This window comes from Kogia breviceps, chromosome 10, assembly GCF_026419965.1.
Source record: "Kogia breviceps isolate mKogBre1 chromosome 10, mKogBre1 haplotype 1, whole genome shotgun sequence".
NCBI lineage: Eukaryota > Metazoa > Chordata > Mammalia > Artiodactyla > Physeteridae > Kogia > Kogia breviceps.
Window position 1 is genome coordinate 88,066,133 of NC_081319.1, and position 15,787 is coordinate 88,081,919.

At 38.0% G+C, this 15,787-nt stretch overlaps 1 protein-coding gene across 2 annotated transcripts; it reads left to right on the top strand.

The window, feature by feature from the left end:
- Positions 1–299: 299 nt before the first annotated feature.
- C10H6orf62 (chromosome 10 C6orf62 homolog) lies at positions 300–15,530 on the top strand. Of its 2 annotated transcripts, none has more exons than XM_067006668.1 (5): positions 300–2,744; positions 4,476–4,652; positions 5,868–5,990; positions 9,803–9,937; positions 14,129–15,530. In XM_067006668.1, the coding sequence occupies exons 1-5, from the start codon at positions 2,616–2,618 to the stop codon at positions 14,252–14,254; spliced, it is 690 nt and encodes a 229-aa protein (XP_066862769.1). In that variant the 5' UTR covers positions 300–2,615; the 3' UTR covers positions 14,255–15,530. The 2 variants fall into 2 exon arrangements, with proteins under 2 accessions (XP_066862769.1, XP_058933574.1); XM_059077591.2 differs by having other exon boundaries at positions 321–1,395.
- The last annotated feature ends 257 nt before the right edge of the window (positions 15,531–15,787 follow it).

Below are 15,787 nucleotides of genomic sequence, written 5' to 3' on the forward strand. Positions count from 1 at the left end.
CGGGACCTCCCGACAGAGAGGGCGGAGGCAGAATGGGTCGGCCCTTTCCACGCCCTGTGGCAACTCCATACTGGACAAGAGGGTAGTGTCTATTCTCAAACTTCCCTTTGAGGCGGGAATGTTAACTAAGAAGCTTAAGCTCAAAGAGTCACCCTTTTAAAAGCTTGCTCACACCCTCTGCTCCAGCTCTTCTTTCCTCCCTCCTTTGACAACCATGTAAACCTTCCCCCCCTTCCAGTTTTTTCTCCCTCTTCGCTTCTGTGCAGATGGTGGCGGCCCGCAGGGTGCGCAGCCGCAGAGAGTTCGGGGCGGTGCCGGTGAGGGGCGGGTGACGCAGCGGCCGTCGCTGCCATTTTAAGTTGTTTGTTCTCGCTTCTCTTCTCAAACGCGACTCTGCCCCGGACCCGGGAGGCGCTGAAGTCGCCGCCGCCGCCGCCGCTTCCGCAGCCACCGGTGGGGGGGAAACCGAGCTGTGCCACCGCGGAAGCCCACCCTCCGCTTCAGCATCTCCCCTCTCCTGGTCTCCTCGACCTTCTTTCCGAGAGCCGGAACTCGACCTGTGCGGAGAAGAAAGACTCCAGAGCAGATGCTTGAACTGAAATAACTTTATTTTGGGGGGTTTACTTCGCTGACAGACCCCCCCCTTAGCGCAGGGCTCCCCTCCCCTTCCTCCCTTCCCCCTCCGCCGCCAGTACAAATCCGACCCCCCTCTTCCTCCTCGTTTCTCCTCCTCCTCTCTTTCTCTCGCCGTCTCCGCCGTACCCGCGTCCTTCCAGTCCGCCGCCGCCCGGGGCGCCGAGCCAGACTATGGGTCCCAGGTGGGGGCTGAGCGGCGGCAGCAGCGCGGGCGGCCCGGTCACAGTGCGCACTGCAGCGGGGATGGAGGGGCTCAGTTGGCTGGTGGTTTTCTCTTGACATGGCTCCTGCCCGTGCTGCGAGCAGCGCCCCCGCCGCCGCCTCCTCTTCCGCCGCCGCCAACGCTCCGCCCGCGGGCTGCGGCTAGAGGGCCCGAACCCCGCCCGAGAGTCGGTCAGTGAGTCCCGGTCTCCGCGGGGACAGGGAGGGGACTTCCCCGTCATCCATCCCCGCCCCAGCTGCCTCGAGTCCACCCTCTACCCCTTTGGGAAACCAACTAACGACCCCGCCCTAAGCAATTCAAACTCGGGAAACATGGTCTGTTCAACGTGAGAGCGGAATCCGGGAACTTAATTTTTTTTTTCTTGGGGGGGTGGGGTGGGCATACTTTAAAAAGTAATTAATATTAACGCAACTATTTTCTTTTCTTCCCACTGATCCTTCCCATTTACCCTCTCCCGCCTCCTCTACCCGGGCGGGGATTGTTTCCACGATGAAATGAGTGAAAACCCGAGTGATCCAGTGTCTCCCGTGGTGCGAGTGAGTCGCTGCCGCTGAAGGCAAAGGGTGGGGGTGGGAGCTGGGGGGTGGAAGGCCGGTGGTCCCCGGGCACTGCCTGGGATTTGGGAGAAGAGCCCGCCACCTTTGCCTCAGCAATGCTCACAAGAAGATAAGTCGCACTCCCCACGGTCTTGCACGGGGGCAGATTCAGAGGGAAGGCTCCCTTGGGGAATGTAGGACTCATTGCAGGACTGGGGGTGTTGGGATCCCGGGCATTAATCAGGTCTAACCACAGAGCCGGAGTCATTATTATTGTATCGTATTCTGTACCCCCTTTCCCTGTGCCATCATGATTCTCCTTGGCAGCAGCATTAGCAGCCGCCTGAGGGTGAAAATGTGGGTGATGGGGAAGTTGGTAATGACTCCGCTGTTTTTTCTTATGGCTCCTTTGGGCAACAGCTGCCCGCCCCCGGTATACACTGTAGTTGATTGCAGGGAAACCCTGTACCTCTCCCCTTCCTTCTCTACCGATTTTGCACTTTTCTCTTTGCTCACCACCAAGTGTAATCAATAACACGCACTGATAATACATAGCAATAGTGAAATCTGAAATAACTAAGAATTAATTAGGTACTACAGCCATGGATCTGGCTGGGTAAAATCCAATTGGGTATTTCAGTTTCATTCACCTACCCTGTTTTGGGGGGGTTATTTTGGTGGCTTTTTTTCCCCTTTCCTTTCCTTTTTTTTTTAATTTTGGCATTCAGAAAGCAAGGATCACAGTCCCCTTCCCCATTCCTTTTCATTATCCCTTCTCTGAAAAGAGGGAAAAAAATCCGGATGGATTTTAAGGATTGGACTGATGTCAGCTGTGTTTTATTGCACACCTAAATCCTATTAATAGGTTTTTCAGTTCCCCCACCTTTATTTTGGCAGTTAAGCCAAATGTGTTTTCCAAAAAGTTAGTTCAAGTATTTTCTCCTCTTTCTTTCCTTCCTTCCCTTCCTTTTTCCCATCTGACCCCCAACGTTATTGTCCAAACATGACTGGACAGCAGCTTTTGTTTCTTGACCCTGTAATATGACAGTCTGCTAATATTGCCAGAAGGTGCAGTTTTGGGGTTACAGTCGTGATTTTAGCTATTCAATCATATTAGCAGGAAAAAAAATGACTTGTTTCTGTTGTACTTGAGTCTTAAGAAAAAGTGCCCATAGTTTAGTGACAATTTCCAAAGGCTTTAGTACCACCTGTATTTCAAAATGGGGGACCCAAACTCCCGGAAGAAACAAGCTCTGAACAGACTACGTGCTCAGCTTAGAAAGAAAAAAGAATCTCTAGCTGACCAGTTTGACTTCAAGATGTATATTGCCTTTGTATTCAAGGAGAAGGTAATTTAAAGTTCTTAATGTGAATTAGCACAAGTGATTTTTGAGGTTAAAGAGTGGTTGACAAAAGTCTACATTTGTGTGTTTTAACTTTGACCCTTGTGGGTAATTATCTCAATCAAAGGAGTTGCGGTATAACTATGAATGGAAGGCTTGAGTGCTCGTTGGTTTGGTATTACTTAATTCTAAAGCTTCTTAGGATCCACTTTTAGTTAACATGGGGTGGGTAGCATTTAAAACTCATTTATGTTTTACAGTGAATTTCATTTATGTGGAGTTACGTAGAGAACTTGATAACAATTTAAAGATTGTTTAAAGTATACAGAATGTTTGAAGTAGTAAGTTAGAATCAAAATGTTTATATGCTGAAAGCGGTCTGGTTCATCAGCTCCGTTAACTTTTCTTATGGTACATTTAATGAAATAGAATGCATTTTAATTCTTAGGAGCAACTGATTACTGTAAAGGTTTAATTTGTGTTTAGAAGTGCAGTTGATTAAAATTCAAAATGACCAAAAGAAGTTTAAATTTTTTTTGTCTTAATCAGAATTAATTCCACAGTTAAATAGCAAATAATGAGTTGTGAGTAGTCAAGGAGAACATGATAAAAGCAGTATTTTTTTGCAACTTAAAATAATGGACAGCTTCTTAGATAATCCGTCTCTCTTTGACTTGAGGTCAGGTTATGAATATTAAGGAAATACTACTTTGATTTTGTGCTTAAATTATGAGCTAATTTCACATCAGAAACATCGTCTCAGCATGGTATCTCTTTAATATTTGAAAGTTTCCCACGTTTTTACCTCACTATTAAAAAAGATACTAGTATTCAATATTTAAGAATGCTTTTAGCTGCTAGAGTATAGCATTTTAAAGTGGTTTCAAAAGTGGTTTGTTTTGAAATATCACGGATTTACTTTTCTTTTCCTTTTTTTGTTAATTGCAGAATTGACAAGATTTTAGTTAAAGACATTATAATGTAGGTTCACTAGAAATAAATACAAGATATAAGTAGCGAGACTAGATCTTTGAATTTAATCTGTGAGTTGCCCCAAATATACCATCTAGCTCTTCTAACACCTATGAAAACCTGCTTTTATTCTTTGAGTGGACAGTATCCAGGCAGTTGTCTGAGCAGTTGATAAATTTTATAACCTAAATTGATGATGAGTCCTTGATCTTGACTACGTTTGAAGATTTGGTAGACATTTTTTTCCCTCCTCTTGAATGTTGACACTTGTAGTTACATAATATCCAGAAGGAGTAATGGAAATTGACCCTTTTAAGGAGTGAAGCTGTTAATTTGTCTGAAGAGCTTTGATTTTAAACTGTTGAGATTTTAATTTGGCTGTATGTAGGACCAGTTAAGTGAATTTACATCAAGAGTAAATCACTGTTGTTTTTTTTTAACCTTAGGGGTATCTGGTGTTTGTTTCTCACAGCATTTAAGAAATACTGTGTAAAATAAGTACTTGCTATGGTTACCGTAATGCTGTAAAACCATGCAGTTAAGTAAACATTCTGATAGGAGCCTGTGTGTGTGTGTGGTAGACGAGTAAGGGGGTTGGGGGAAGAGAAGGATCCACCTATTCGAAAATCTGTGTTATCAGTACAAAAATTACATCAGTTAAGAATTTTGCTGAGTTAGAATAAAGGTACATGACATTGTAATATGAACTCTGGGTGTTAAGACAGTGTGCTACCTGTGGTTAATACACCTTTTTTTTTCTTTTAGAAGAAAAAATCGGCACTCTTTGAAGTGTCTGAGGTTATACCAGTCATGACAAATAATTATGAAGAAAATATCCTGAAAGGTGTGCGAGATTCCAGCTATTCCTTAGAAAGTTCCATAGAGCTTTTACAGAAGGATGTGGTACAGCTCCATGCTCCTCGATACCAGTCTATGAGAAGGGTAAATTCTGTTTTTGTCTTGGTTTGGGTAGGTTTTTGTGAGTTAAACTTGGGTTTTTCTTCCTCCTAAGAATGGGTAGTTAATTATGGTCATAAATCTCTTTAAAAGTGGAATTTAAATAAAGCATGGATAAGTTTCTTATGTGTTCTTATGTTGGTAATTGTGTACATTGTTGCTGTGATTCATGGTTTATATTACTGTTCATTGGGATTTCCTTTTTCAGGGGAGAATGTCATGCCCCTTATAAGTAAGGAATTTTGCTTAACTTTTGCAACTCATTGAAAGAAAGTTAGTCTGGGCAAACTTGAACAAGAGGTCCCCAGGATTAGTGGGCTTGTTGGGGAGGCTGGAGATAACCATATACTGGTCTGGAAGGAGGTTAGTTGGCCTCAATAATCAGCATACAACAAAAATAGCATTTCACCTGTGATTAGAAGGTAATGATTCATATTAGAGGTTCTGATTTTGAAGAGTGGAAATAATGGTACAAGGACCTAAAAAAAAGAAAAGAAAAAACTAGAGCTTCGGTTGGAGTTTTCACCATGCACTGAGTTAAGATCTTAATGTGAAAAACATTGGACTGAGTGATTATATGTGGACTCTATAAGATAAAAATTAGAATTAGGTCATGAGCTGTTCAGATTGTATACAAACCTCTTACAAGACATAAAATGGGGCTTCCCTGGTGGCGCAGTGGTTGAGAATCCGCCTGCCGATGCAGGGGACACGGGTTCATGCCCCGGTCCAGGAAGATCCCACGTGCCGTGGAGCAGCTGGGCCCGTGAGCCATGGCCACTGAGCCTGCGCGTCCGGAGCCTGTGCTCCGCAACGGGAGAGGCCACAACAGTGAGAGGCCCGCATAACACACACACACACAAAATGATACATTGTTGACCCTTGAGCAACACAGATTTGCACCAACTGCCAAGATCCACTTATAAGCAGATTTTTTCAGTAAATACATATACAATACTACTCAATCCGCAGTTGGTTGAATTCACAGATGCAGGACTGTAGATGTATGGGGGGCTGGCTATGAAGTTGTATGCTGAAATTTCAACTCTGGTCATTGCCCTTCGTGCCCAAGCTGTTCGAGGGTCAGTATAGTGGACCTTTTGCACTTGTAAAATGTTTCTGTAGTCAAACCCTGTAAGTTGTGACATTGCTTGTTATGGCTTTGTTTCTTTGAAAGTAATTTTTTTTTTCATTTTATAGGATGTAATTGGCTGTACTCAGGAGATGGATTTCATTCTTTGGCCTCGGAATGATATTGAAAAAATTGTCTGTCTCCTGTTCTCTCGGTGGAAAGAATCTGATGAGCCTTTTAGGCCTGTTCAGGTACTTTATTCTAAAATAAGTGTGGTGAACATGTAAACAAGTTGAAAACTCAGGATAGGGTCCAATTTAAGAAATTCTTTGGGAATACACTAAATAAGTTTTACTTCATGAGTCCCTCCTCACCTTTTGACTGTTGTAATGCAAGAATAGAAAGCGTTTGGATTATAGAATCTCTTGAGAATGAGGTGGTTCTAACTATCCAGTGTGTCCTTGAAATTATGGTCAGAGAAAATCTTTTAAGGTAGACATTTGTTTATTTATGGAGGAGCCCATAGATGAACTTCAGAAAATCTCTTCCCCTGTACCACACACTCTCCTAAAATACTTTACACTTAACCCTAGTTGTCAAAGGAATCTAAGAAATGAATTAAGAAACCGTTTTCTAGGAGTTGATTTGCATATAAAACTTTATAGGAGAAAAATAAATGTAGTGGTTCTTAATTAACTTTCCTTGACATCTTGCTATGTTTTGACTTGTCATTTGATGTGCTTGACAATTTCTAGTGCTTTATTTCAGGGCATTTACCTGGGTGTTGATGATTTTAATTTTATTTATAGTGTGTGTGTGTATATATACACACACACATATATATGAATGGAAGGAAGTACAACAAGATCCACTGAAGTGTTAATTATGATTAGTTTAGGTCAGATATAGCTAACTTTTCCTTTTTTACTTAAATATATGATCAGTAAATTTCTATATGAGCATACTTATTTAACAATCTGAAAAACAAAGAAATAATTACATTTATTTAAAGACTCAACTAAGCTAAGTATTAGAAGGCTTATTTTAAGCTAATTGCTTAGGAATATGAAAATTGTCATTGAAAAAATTTTGCATTTATCCATTACTACGAAGTATCTTTATAGTGCTTTTGGGTGTGATAGGCAAATGGGTATACTCCTCGTGTCCCCATGGTAATGTTGCTACACATTAGCCCAAATTATCATTCCTTTTTCTAAGATTCATTTGACGGTAGTAAGTTGTAAAGATAATGCATAGGCTAAATAGAGGTGAACATATTATATATTTGTGTCTTTTGATAGATGACATCTGACTAACATGAATGTACTGGAGAATTTAAGTTGAATATAAAAGGCAGGAAGACGGGAATGGAGAAGGCATGTTTACATATAGTTATCAGGGCATGTCTTACACATCATCCGTAACTGCTCTCCAGAAGCACTGCTAGGATTATTATCATTATTATTATTATTTTAGTTCAGAATTTCCCATTGGAAAAATTTAGGTCCACCTATCACAGTATATTTTTGAATTTCTCGTACCCTGTCTTTTCCTCTGAGACCTTTTTAAAAGAATCATTGTATGAAAATAGTCTTGTCTCAAGTAACTTTTCTTTGAAATCATGGCTGTTATATTGAGTGTTGACTGTGCTAGGCTGTCTCTTAAATATATACATTGAATCTTAGTCCTTACAATAAACTAGGTAGATAAGGGACCTCCTTTTGCAAAGAAACTGAGTTAGAGATTAGGTAAATAATCCAAGGTCATGCAGTTAAGTGGCAGTCAAGACGTTAAGTCTAGACTGACTGTAAAGCTTATGCTCTTAATTCGCTACCCTGTACTGTGGAAAGCTCCCCGAATGATAAAACCTTAACTTACAGACTGAATATAAGCAGTAGGATATAGGTAATAGCTTTATAATTTCAGAATTCTACTGCAGTAAATAAGGTAACAATGTAAAAACAAATACACTTCTCTGAAGTAATTTACTACACATAAATATCCTGAATGAGAAGCTTTATATAAAAATAATATAGTTTTTTCTCTCAAGATAGATGAGAAAAGGAAAAGTAAACTTTAACTCACTCACTTTTTTTTTTTTGACTCGAAGCAGTTTAAAATCTGAATACATCAGTCGTGAGATTTAATAGGAACCAGAGTAAAGATTGTTTTAAAATATCCAGTTCTACTGTATTCATAGTGCTGTGAAGTACAGATAAGTACTAGTAAAGTAGATCTCTTCTTTCCTCTTCATCCTTCATGCTGTTGCTTTAGGTTAGCTCTTCATCACACTATTAAAACATTCATGACTTTTCTTCCAGGAATTATTTCTTACATGGTACCTATGAGAGTTTTCTTTTCAGTGTGGACCATTTCTTCCCAAATCTTTGGATATTCAAATAGGATAGAATTGAAGTGCCATAGAAATACAGGCAAGGCCTTTTCCAGTCTCACTCACATCTCTTTTCAGTGTGATACTCTACTGGCCTCTTCCATCCACCCTGATATTTGCCATATTGAAACACTTGAGGCTTGCTTTGTTGAGCAGTGTCTTGATCTTGACACTTGTGTTTGTGTAGGTTCTGTTTCCTAGAACGGCATTTTCCAAATTACTTAACCATTACTGTTTTCCCCAAGGAAAATTACTGTCATCTTTCAAGGCCCAATCCAAAATCACCTCCTAATATTGCATTCATTGTCTACTCTGTTAATTATTCCTTCTTTCTTCCCATAGCACTTTAACAGTAAGAACCCATTTTAGGTTTTTTTTTTTTTTACAAATAACCACGTCTTATTCAGGGAAAGATTGGAAGCATGTTAGGTTTTATATTTCTATGTGCTTTTCCTCTTCAGCAGTATGTGAGTCCTTTAAGGTTGAGATAGTCTTATTCATATTTTTCAGTATCTAATAACATGCTTTTTGTATTCTGAGTTCAATAAATATTTGAAGTGTGCAGAGGTACAATTCAGTATATTATCCTTTACATACAGTAGTACATAGGGGGTACCATGTCATCTTTTGTGTTATGGTTTATGAGAAAAACTACTGTGTAGTAAAATCCTAGATAGCAGGAACTGATGTTTTTTCCATGTTAGTATTTTCTGCCTTGACATAATAGAATAAAGATTGTTTGAACTGAATGGACTAATAATTATTTTTACAGTTCACTATCTAAATATCAGATTAAGGTTTCCAGGTTTCTTGAACTCCCGTTAGCCTGGTGTTGTCACCTAGCATTTGGCCTCTTCACAGACATTTTGTGGGAGGATTGTGTGAATCTTCTTTATGTTAAAAGAGTAAAAGAATATTATGACTGACTTGATAACTGTTATTCATAACATAAAAAAAATTTTTTTAATCATCTGAAAAAATACATATAAAATTTTTTTAAAATTTGAGGGGTTCCTGTATCCTCAGATGCTCATACTTGTGAGGATTGGAAGCATATTTCAGGTGTGGGCTTTACATTTCGTTTACTCCTCTTAACTGATGGGTTAGAGCCCTGTTTTAAGTCTAAAAAAGTTATGGGATTTGCACAGGTCGTTTAAGTAGTGAGATGTGCAGCTGGGATTGGAATATAAATAGATTTCTTTCCAAGAACCATCTACAGTGTTCCTTATATGTTATAATAGGAAGAAGGGATGTGTCATTGGGCTTAAAGTACTAAGGTAAGGAGTCTTGAGCTGAGTGGGTTTGAAAATCTGATTTTATGATATTTGGCTTAAAATCATTGAGTATTAGGATTTAGTCAATTTGGTATAGTTTTTCTTGAAGGTCAAATTATGAAGTGCTATCCAGTAGAACTTTCTGTGATGAAGGAAATCTGTATCTCAAGAGACTGTTTAGAATGGAGGCCACAAGCCACATGAGACTATTGATCATATTGATATGTGGCTAGTACTACTAAAGAACTGAATTTTAAATTGCATTTAATTAATATAAATTTAGCCTCTATTGGTTACCATACTGCACAGCACAACTCTATGCATATGAGTGCAGTTGATGTTTCAGGTGGTATAACATGTTTGTGGTTACACATAAACATTTATATTTCTTAATTAGGCCAAATTTGAGTTTCATCATGGTGACTATGAAAAACAGTTTCTGCACGTACTGAGCCGAAAGGACAAGACTGGAATTGTTGTCAACAATCCTAACCAGTCAGTGTTTCTCTTCATTGACAGACAGCACTTGCAGGTAAGCTGTTTTTTAGAGTTTTTTTTTTTTAAACTACATAAGGGCTCATTTTAAAAGCTTATTGGTTAGCAAACTGTTTTCTATATGTTACTTAATTCTGTTTTGCTCCTTCAACATGGCATTAATTTTGAAGTTACTTAAAAACCAAGAAACAGACGTCCTGACCTTAACCTAGAACAATGGTTCCCAAACTTTGCTGCATATTAGAACTACCTAGGGAGCTTTTAAAAGTCATGATTCCAGTGTGCAATAATCAGACTCTTTACTTTGAATAAAATCCTCAAGTGATTGATAACACATTATGTTTTGAGAAGCACTGGCCTAGTAGACCTTTTAAATAAATATCTGAAAGGATGAGGCACATCTGTTTTTAAAAGGTCCACATGTGTTTTAAATAAGTACTTCCAATTTAAATAGCAATCCAGGTATTCCAAATTGATTTTTATTCTGTAAAATGTTTATTCTTAGTAATCTAAGCCTAAATATCATCACTTAGAATTTATAGTAGATAATACTTTGTTATTAACCTTTAAAAATGGCATCATTTTAATTCATTTAGCATTCATTCAACAAATGAGCGCTAAGTGCCAGGCACTGTACAGCAATGAACAAGTTAGAAATTCCTTTGGGGTTGACATTCCATTGTGGGAGACCTAGAAGTAGATAAGCAAAATATATAGTTAGATAGTGATAAGTGCTAAGAGAAAAGGGGGAATTACATAAACTGTTGGGTGTGAATTCTTAGGTGGTGTCACCAGAGAAGGCCTCATTGAGAAGGTGATTTAAATTAAGACATTTTAAAAGTACACTATTAATTGCATTGTAGAACATTTTTGTTTTTATTTAAGAGCAAGTCTATGCAAAAGGTACTAGAAAAATAGAAATGGGAATCATACTGCTACCGTCAAGGAGCTGATAGACTGACTGCTTGGGAAGATTGTACATTTTCCATCTTGTAAAAAGTTTAGTAATTATGGTGTAGGTACAAATAAAAAACTGGGAATTAAGAAGAAGGTTAATTTCACTGGAAGCATCTGATAAAACTGATGGAAAAACCATACAATTTAGGTGGGGTGTTTTTGGTTTTGACCTTTTTGTTCTCAGTTTCTTCACCTCAGCTCTCCTTTGGTGAATACTTTTTAGTTGACTCTTTTTTCTTTTTTAATCGCCTGTAGTGTACTTTGAGTTACTTGTTGAGAAAATACTGTATAGCAGGGTATTGACTTATATTGTGGAATCCACAACAGAGATTTTTAGTCATAGAAGATTAAATAATAACATACACTAGTGTAGCAACTTCATTTTCACGTGAATATATATGAGATCAGTAATACTATATAGAAATAACTAGTGAATTGAAGGAGTTTCTTGGCTAAGTTAACGAATTATCTCTTTTTATGTATCGAGGTCAGATATTCTTAATGTTTTAGGAAGCAAACAGCTTGAATCCTTTTAATGAAAAGAAAATGATAAGCTCAGAAGCTAAATTTGTGTTGTAGGTAGGGTGTGACCAGTAGTCTCAGTTTGTCTGGAATGTCCTGGTTTTAATACTGTGAAGTCCCAAGTCCTAGAAACCCCTCAGTCAGTCCTGGGCAAACTGGGATCACTGGTATCCCCTAGTTGTAGATGAATTTGTTCTCAGTGCTCTTAGTCCTCTTCTTCTACTCAGGTTCTGTTCTCGATCTTCATAAGCTGGAGACGTGTTGCTGTATTTGCATTATATGGAAGAATCAGCCTCCACTAGTTCATGAGGGAATTGCTATAATAGTGGTGGCCACCACTTATAGTATACAGTTGATGCTTGAACAGTTCAGGGGTTAAGGGTGCCAACCCCTGTACAGTTTACATATGACTTTTGACTCCACATGAACTTTTAACTAGTCTACTGTTGACTGGAAGCCTTACTAATAATGTAGGTCGATTAACACGTATTTTGTATGTTATGTGTATTATATATTGTATTCTTAATAAAGCCGAACAGAAGATGTTAAGAAAATCATAAGAGAAAATACTTAAAGTACTGTCCTGTATTTACTGATACTTGTTTATGAATTTTATTTACAAGATGAATTGTCAGTAACTACAATATTTTATATGATACAAAACACTAGGTGTTATATTAGTAACATCTACTAATTATATTAGTAACATTAGGCATCAAAAAGGATAATGTGAAAAAAAATTCATATTTATTTACAGGTATAATGATCCATATATTGATAATGAAGAAGTGCAGTATGGTTGCTTTGTGGCAGCCTAGTGTAATTGATATGATTGCTTCTTGGTAGCCTACCTGTCCACTAACGAATGCTAATGAATGAATCGTTATGAAAGTTTTATGGCATACAGTATTATAGTCATATTCATAATACAGTATTAGAAACATTGTAACTTTTTTTTTTTTTTTTGGTGGTACGTGGGCCTCTCACTGTTGTGGCCTCTCCTATTGGGGAACACAGGCTCAGCGGCCATGGCTCATGGGCCCAGCCGCTCCGCGGCATGTGGGATCCTCCCAGATGGGGGCACAAACCCACGTCCCCTGCAACAGCAGGCGGACTCAACCACTGCACCTCCAGGGAAGCCCTGTAACATTTTTTTTAAAAGCCACTTACAGGCTATGTCATTTCTCCAGTTGTGAGAGAGGCATACTGTATGGTAATGTAATCCTTTGAAAGCAAAGCAATAAAACAGGTAGGAAACTAACACATTAATTATATATTAAATGTCACTCACCTTATGCCTATGTAAGGATAGACTAGGGTCTGCAGTTGACCCTTGAATGACACAGGTTAGAGCTGCACTGGTCCACTTAATACACGAAGTTTTTTCAATAAATATATACTACGGTACTGCACAATCTGCAGTTGATTGAATTCATGGTTGGTTGAATCTGCTGATCTGGAACCGTGTATATGGAGGGAAGACTAAACTATATGCAGATTTTCAACTGCAGGTAGGGTCGGTGCCCCACCCCCCGTGTTGTTCAAGGGTCATCTGTACATATATTTTATGCATTCATGACACACTTAACTTTTTTTGATATTTCTAGTCTCTTGTTTGTCTGTTTTTTTCAAATTATCACAGATCTCCAAAATTTTTCCAGTATATTTATTGGAAAACATTTGCATATAAGTGGACCTGAGCAGCCCAAACCCACGTTGTTCAAGGGTCAACTATATTATGTACCAGACTCTCTATTAAGAGCTTTATGTATATGAGCTCATTTAATCCTCACAACGGTCTTCTGAGGTGTAGATCTTACTTCTCCCATTTTATAGCTAAGGAAATCAAGAAATTAAGAAATTTGATAAAAATCATCTAGCAGAGATCTTCTGCCCTTTATATCCTAATATACATGATAAGGGCTAGAGCAAAAAAGAATTTTGAATGCGCAGTGGTATAGAGGCACATGCCTAGAGTCTGAATGGTCAGTCATAGGTTGTTTTAAAAGTTAAAATAAAAAATATATATGTATAGGTTCATTTACATATGTAGGTAGCTAGTCTGCTTCAGACATTGGCAAAGGCAGTCTTTCACCTTTTTTTTTTAAGAGGTGCTATAGTGAAAAGATGCAAAACTTTGAAGGCAAGTTCTGGGTTCAGCTTTCGTCTTTCACTTACTAGCAGTGGTTATTTGTGAAAGCACCTAGCACTTGTTTATCAGATGTTAGATGTTAAAATGGTAACTGCTTCTTAAAAACTACTTAGAGTTTGATTTAACTGTTAATACTTTGGTCTTCTAGTGCTTTCCCCCAGGATATGCTTAAATCTTTACCTATTTCTAATCTCTCTGCTGTCTTCTCTCACCACATCTGCTGTCTTTCTGTGATTGCAAACCTCTATTCAAATCTGTCTCCATGAAATGCTTTTAACCCTAATTTCTTTTAGCAAGTAGTCTGTGTTTGACTTTCCTAACTTTCAGTTTTTTATTCTGCATAAACTCTGTAAACATTTAGTTTATAATCATGTTTACTCTGTTTTCTTTATATTTTGTATGGCAAGGTTCTGTCCTATTTAGGCTAAGGTCCCTATGGATGGGAACCATAATTTTTTCCCTTACTCTATATGCTTTGTTACTGTGTCCATAAGTGCTTAATAAATTGTGGGAGATGGACTTCATGTGATAATCAGTCATTTATGTTAAAGTTTATTAAGTTTATTAAGAATATTAAAAAAATTTTTCCCCTTCCAGACTCCAAAAAACAAAGCTACAATCTTCAAGTTATGCAGCATCTGCCTCTACCTGCCACAGGAGCAGCTTACCCACTGGGCAGTTGGCACCATAGAGGATCACCTCCATCCTTATATGCCAGAATAGAGTGCTGACCAGCAAAATGGAGATCAGAGAGTGCAGCAGCAGTTTTTTTTCTTTTTTTCTTACCACTTTATTCTTTCAGAGTTTAAAGAAAATGGACTCATGCACAGAACACTATGCATTTTGAAACTTGTTCATCCTGGATTTTTTTTTTTTAATCATTTGTATCTCAGAACTTAAATTAGATGTCTTCTGCACAGACTGTGTGAAAGAAGATGCTTTGCATATTTGCTGCACTGCATCAGCATCTTACTAAAAATGTGAAATGAAAGGACTATTGTACACTGAAATGCTTAAATGTATCTGAAAGCACAAGGTGATACTCATTTTTGATAGTCTTTCCATTTGTGCTGGTTTTTGCCTCTTTGACATCTGTCATCAGTATTTGGAGGGTGAGAAGTGAATGTAACAGGTATAAATAACATTTTAAAAACTTACAGCTTTGCTATAATCACATTGTTCCAGAGCACTGTCAGATTCATTCTAATGACCAGAAGTGGTTGTTTAAAAAAAAAAAGAAAAAGAAAATACAACCATGGGAAAGAAATCTTAAATGAAAAAAGCATCTCATTGTAGGCATTCTTGCCTCATATATTACTGGGCCATGTTTGTTTCCTGGTACTCATAAATATATGTATTTTATTTCCAGATCTCTTTCCCCAAGTTGCTGTTATGAAAGAGCATTCTGCTGAGTGTGGATACAGTTATACACATTAAAGCAGATCTGGAGTCTGAAGTAGCTAAGCAGCTATAAAACTGAGAAATACATTCATAGCTGCAGAAACTATAATAGGTAGCAGACTTTCCTTTTGGTTTTTGTTTTGTTTTTTGGTTTTAAAAAGAGATTTTTATTATAAAGGAAAAAATTCCAGTGAATTGTGCAGAAATACTGGTTTTTACAACACCCTAAAGGAAAACTTAGGGTTTTTTGAAGTAGAAAAGTTACTAAAGTTGGGATCTTAAATTGTGAAAACATACAAAAACACCATTGAGTGTCAAAGTTCTAAAAGGAGAACTCATTTTGTGCAATGAACATAAGGAAAGACTACTGTATAGTTTTTTTTGTTTTTTGGTTTTATTTTTCTTTTAAATGAAGAAAAGCTTTGCTTAAGGGTTGCATACTTTTATCGGAGTAAATCTGAATGATCCTACTCCTTTGGAGTAAAACTTAGTGCTTACCAGTTTCCAATTGTATTTAGCTTCTGGTTGGAATTTGAATAAATGAAAACCTAAATAAAATAGGTGAAAGTTCCCTGACTATTCAGGTGAATACACAAAACTCGAAGTGGTAACTTTTCTTCTAAGTCGCTTGGGTACCCGTTATTGATGACCTTAGGAGGGTTTATAAACATGGCTAAACAGTAAACTCAGAAGAGAAGTTGGGTTTATAATTTAAACAGGTATGGGAATCGACATTTTGTCAGCTTTTAACAGTTATCATCCTGGCCTTATGCCTGGCTTCATGGAAAAGAAAAAAATATTAATTTCAGAATAATTTTTCACATGTTTTCTGATCAATTTAAAATTAGAATCTAT

What these genes read in the sequence shown, in the direction of transcription:
- C10H6orf62 (XM_067006668.1), top strand. Translation starts at nt 2,616, where the DNA reads ATGGGGGACCCAAACTCCCGGAAGAAACAAGCTCTGAACAGACTACGT. An exon ending in CCTTTGTATTCAAGGAGAAG is followed by an intron (nt 2,745 to 4,475) that starts GTAATTTAAAGT and finishes TTTTTCTTTTAG; the next exon opens with AAGAAAAAATCGGCACTCTT. An exon ending in AGCCTTTTAGGCCTGTTCAG is followed by an intron (nt 5,991 to 9,802) that starts GTACTTTATTCT and finishes TTTCTTAATTAG; the next exon opens with GCCAAATTTGAGTTTCATCA.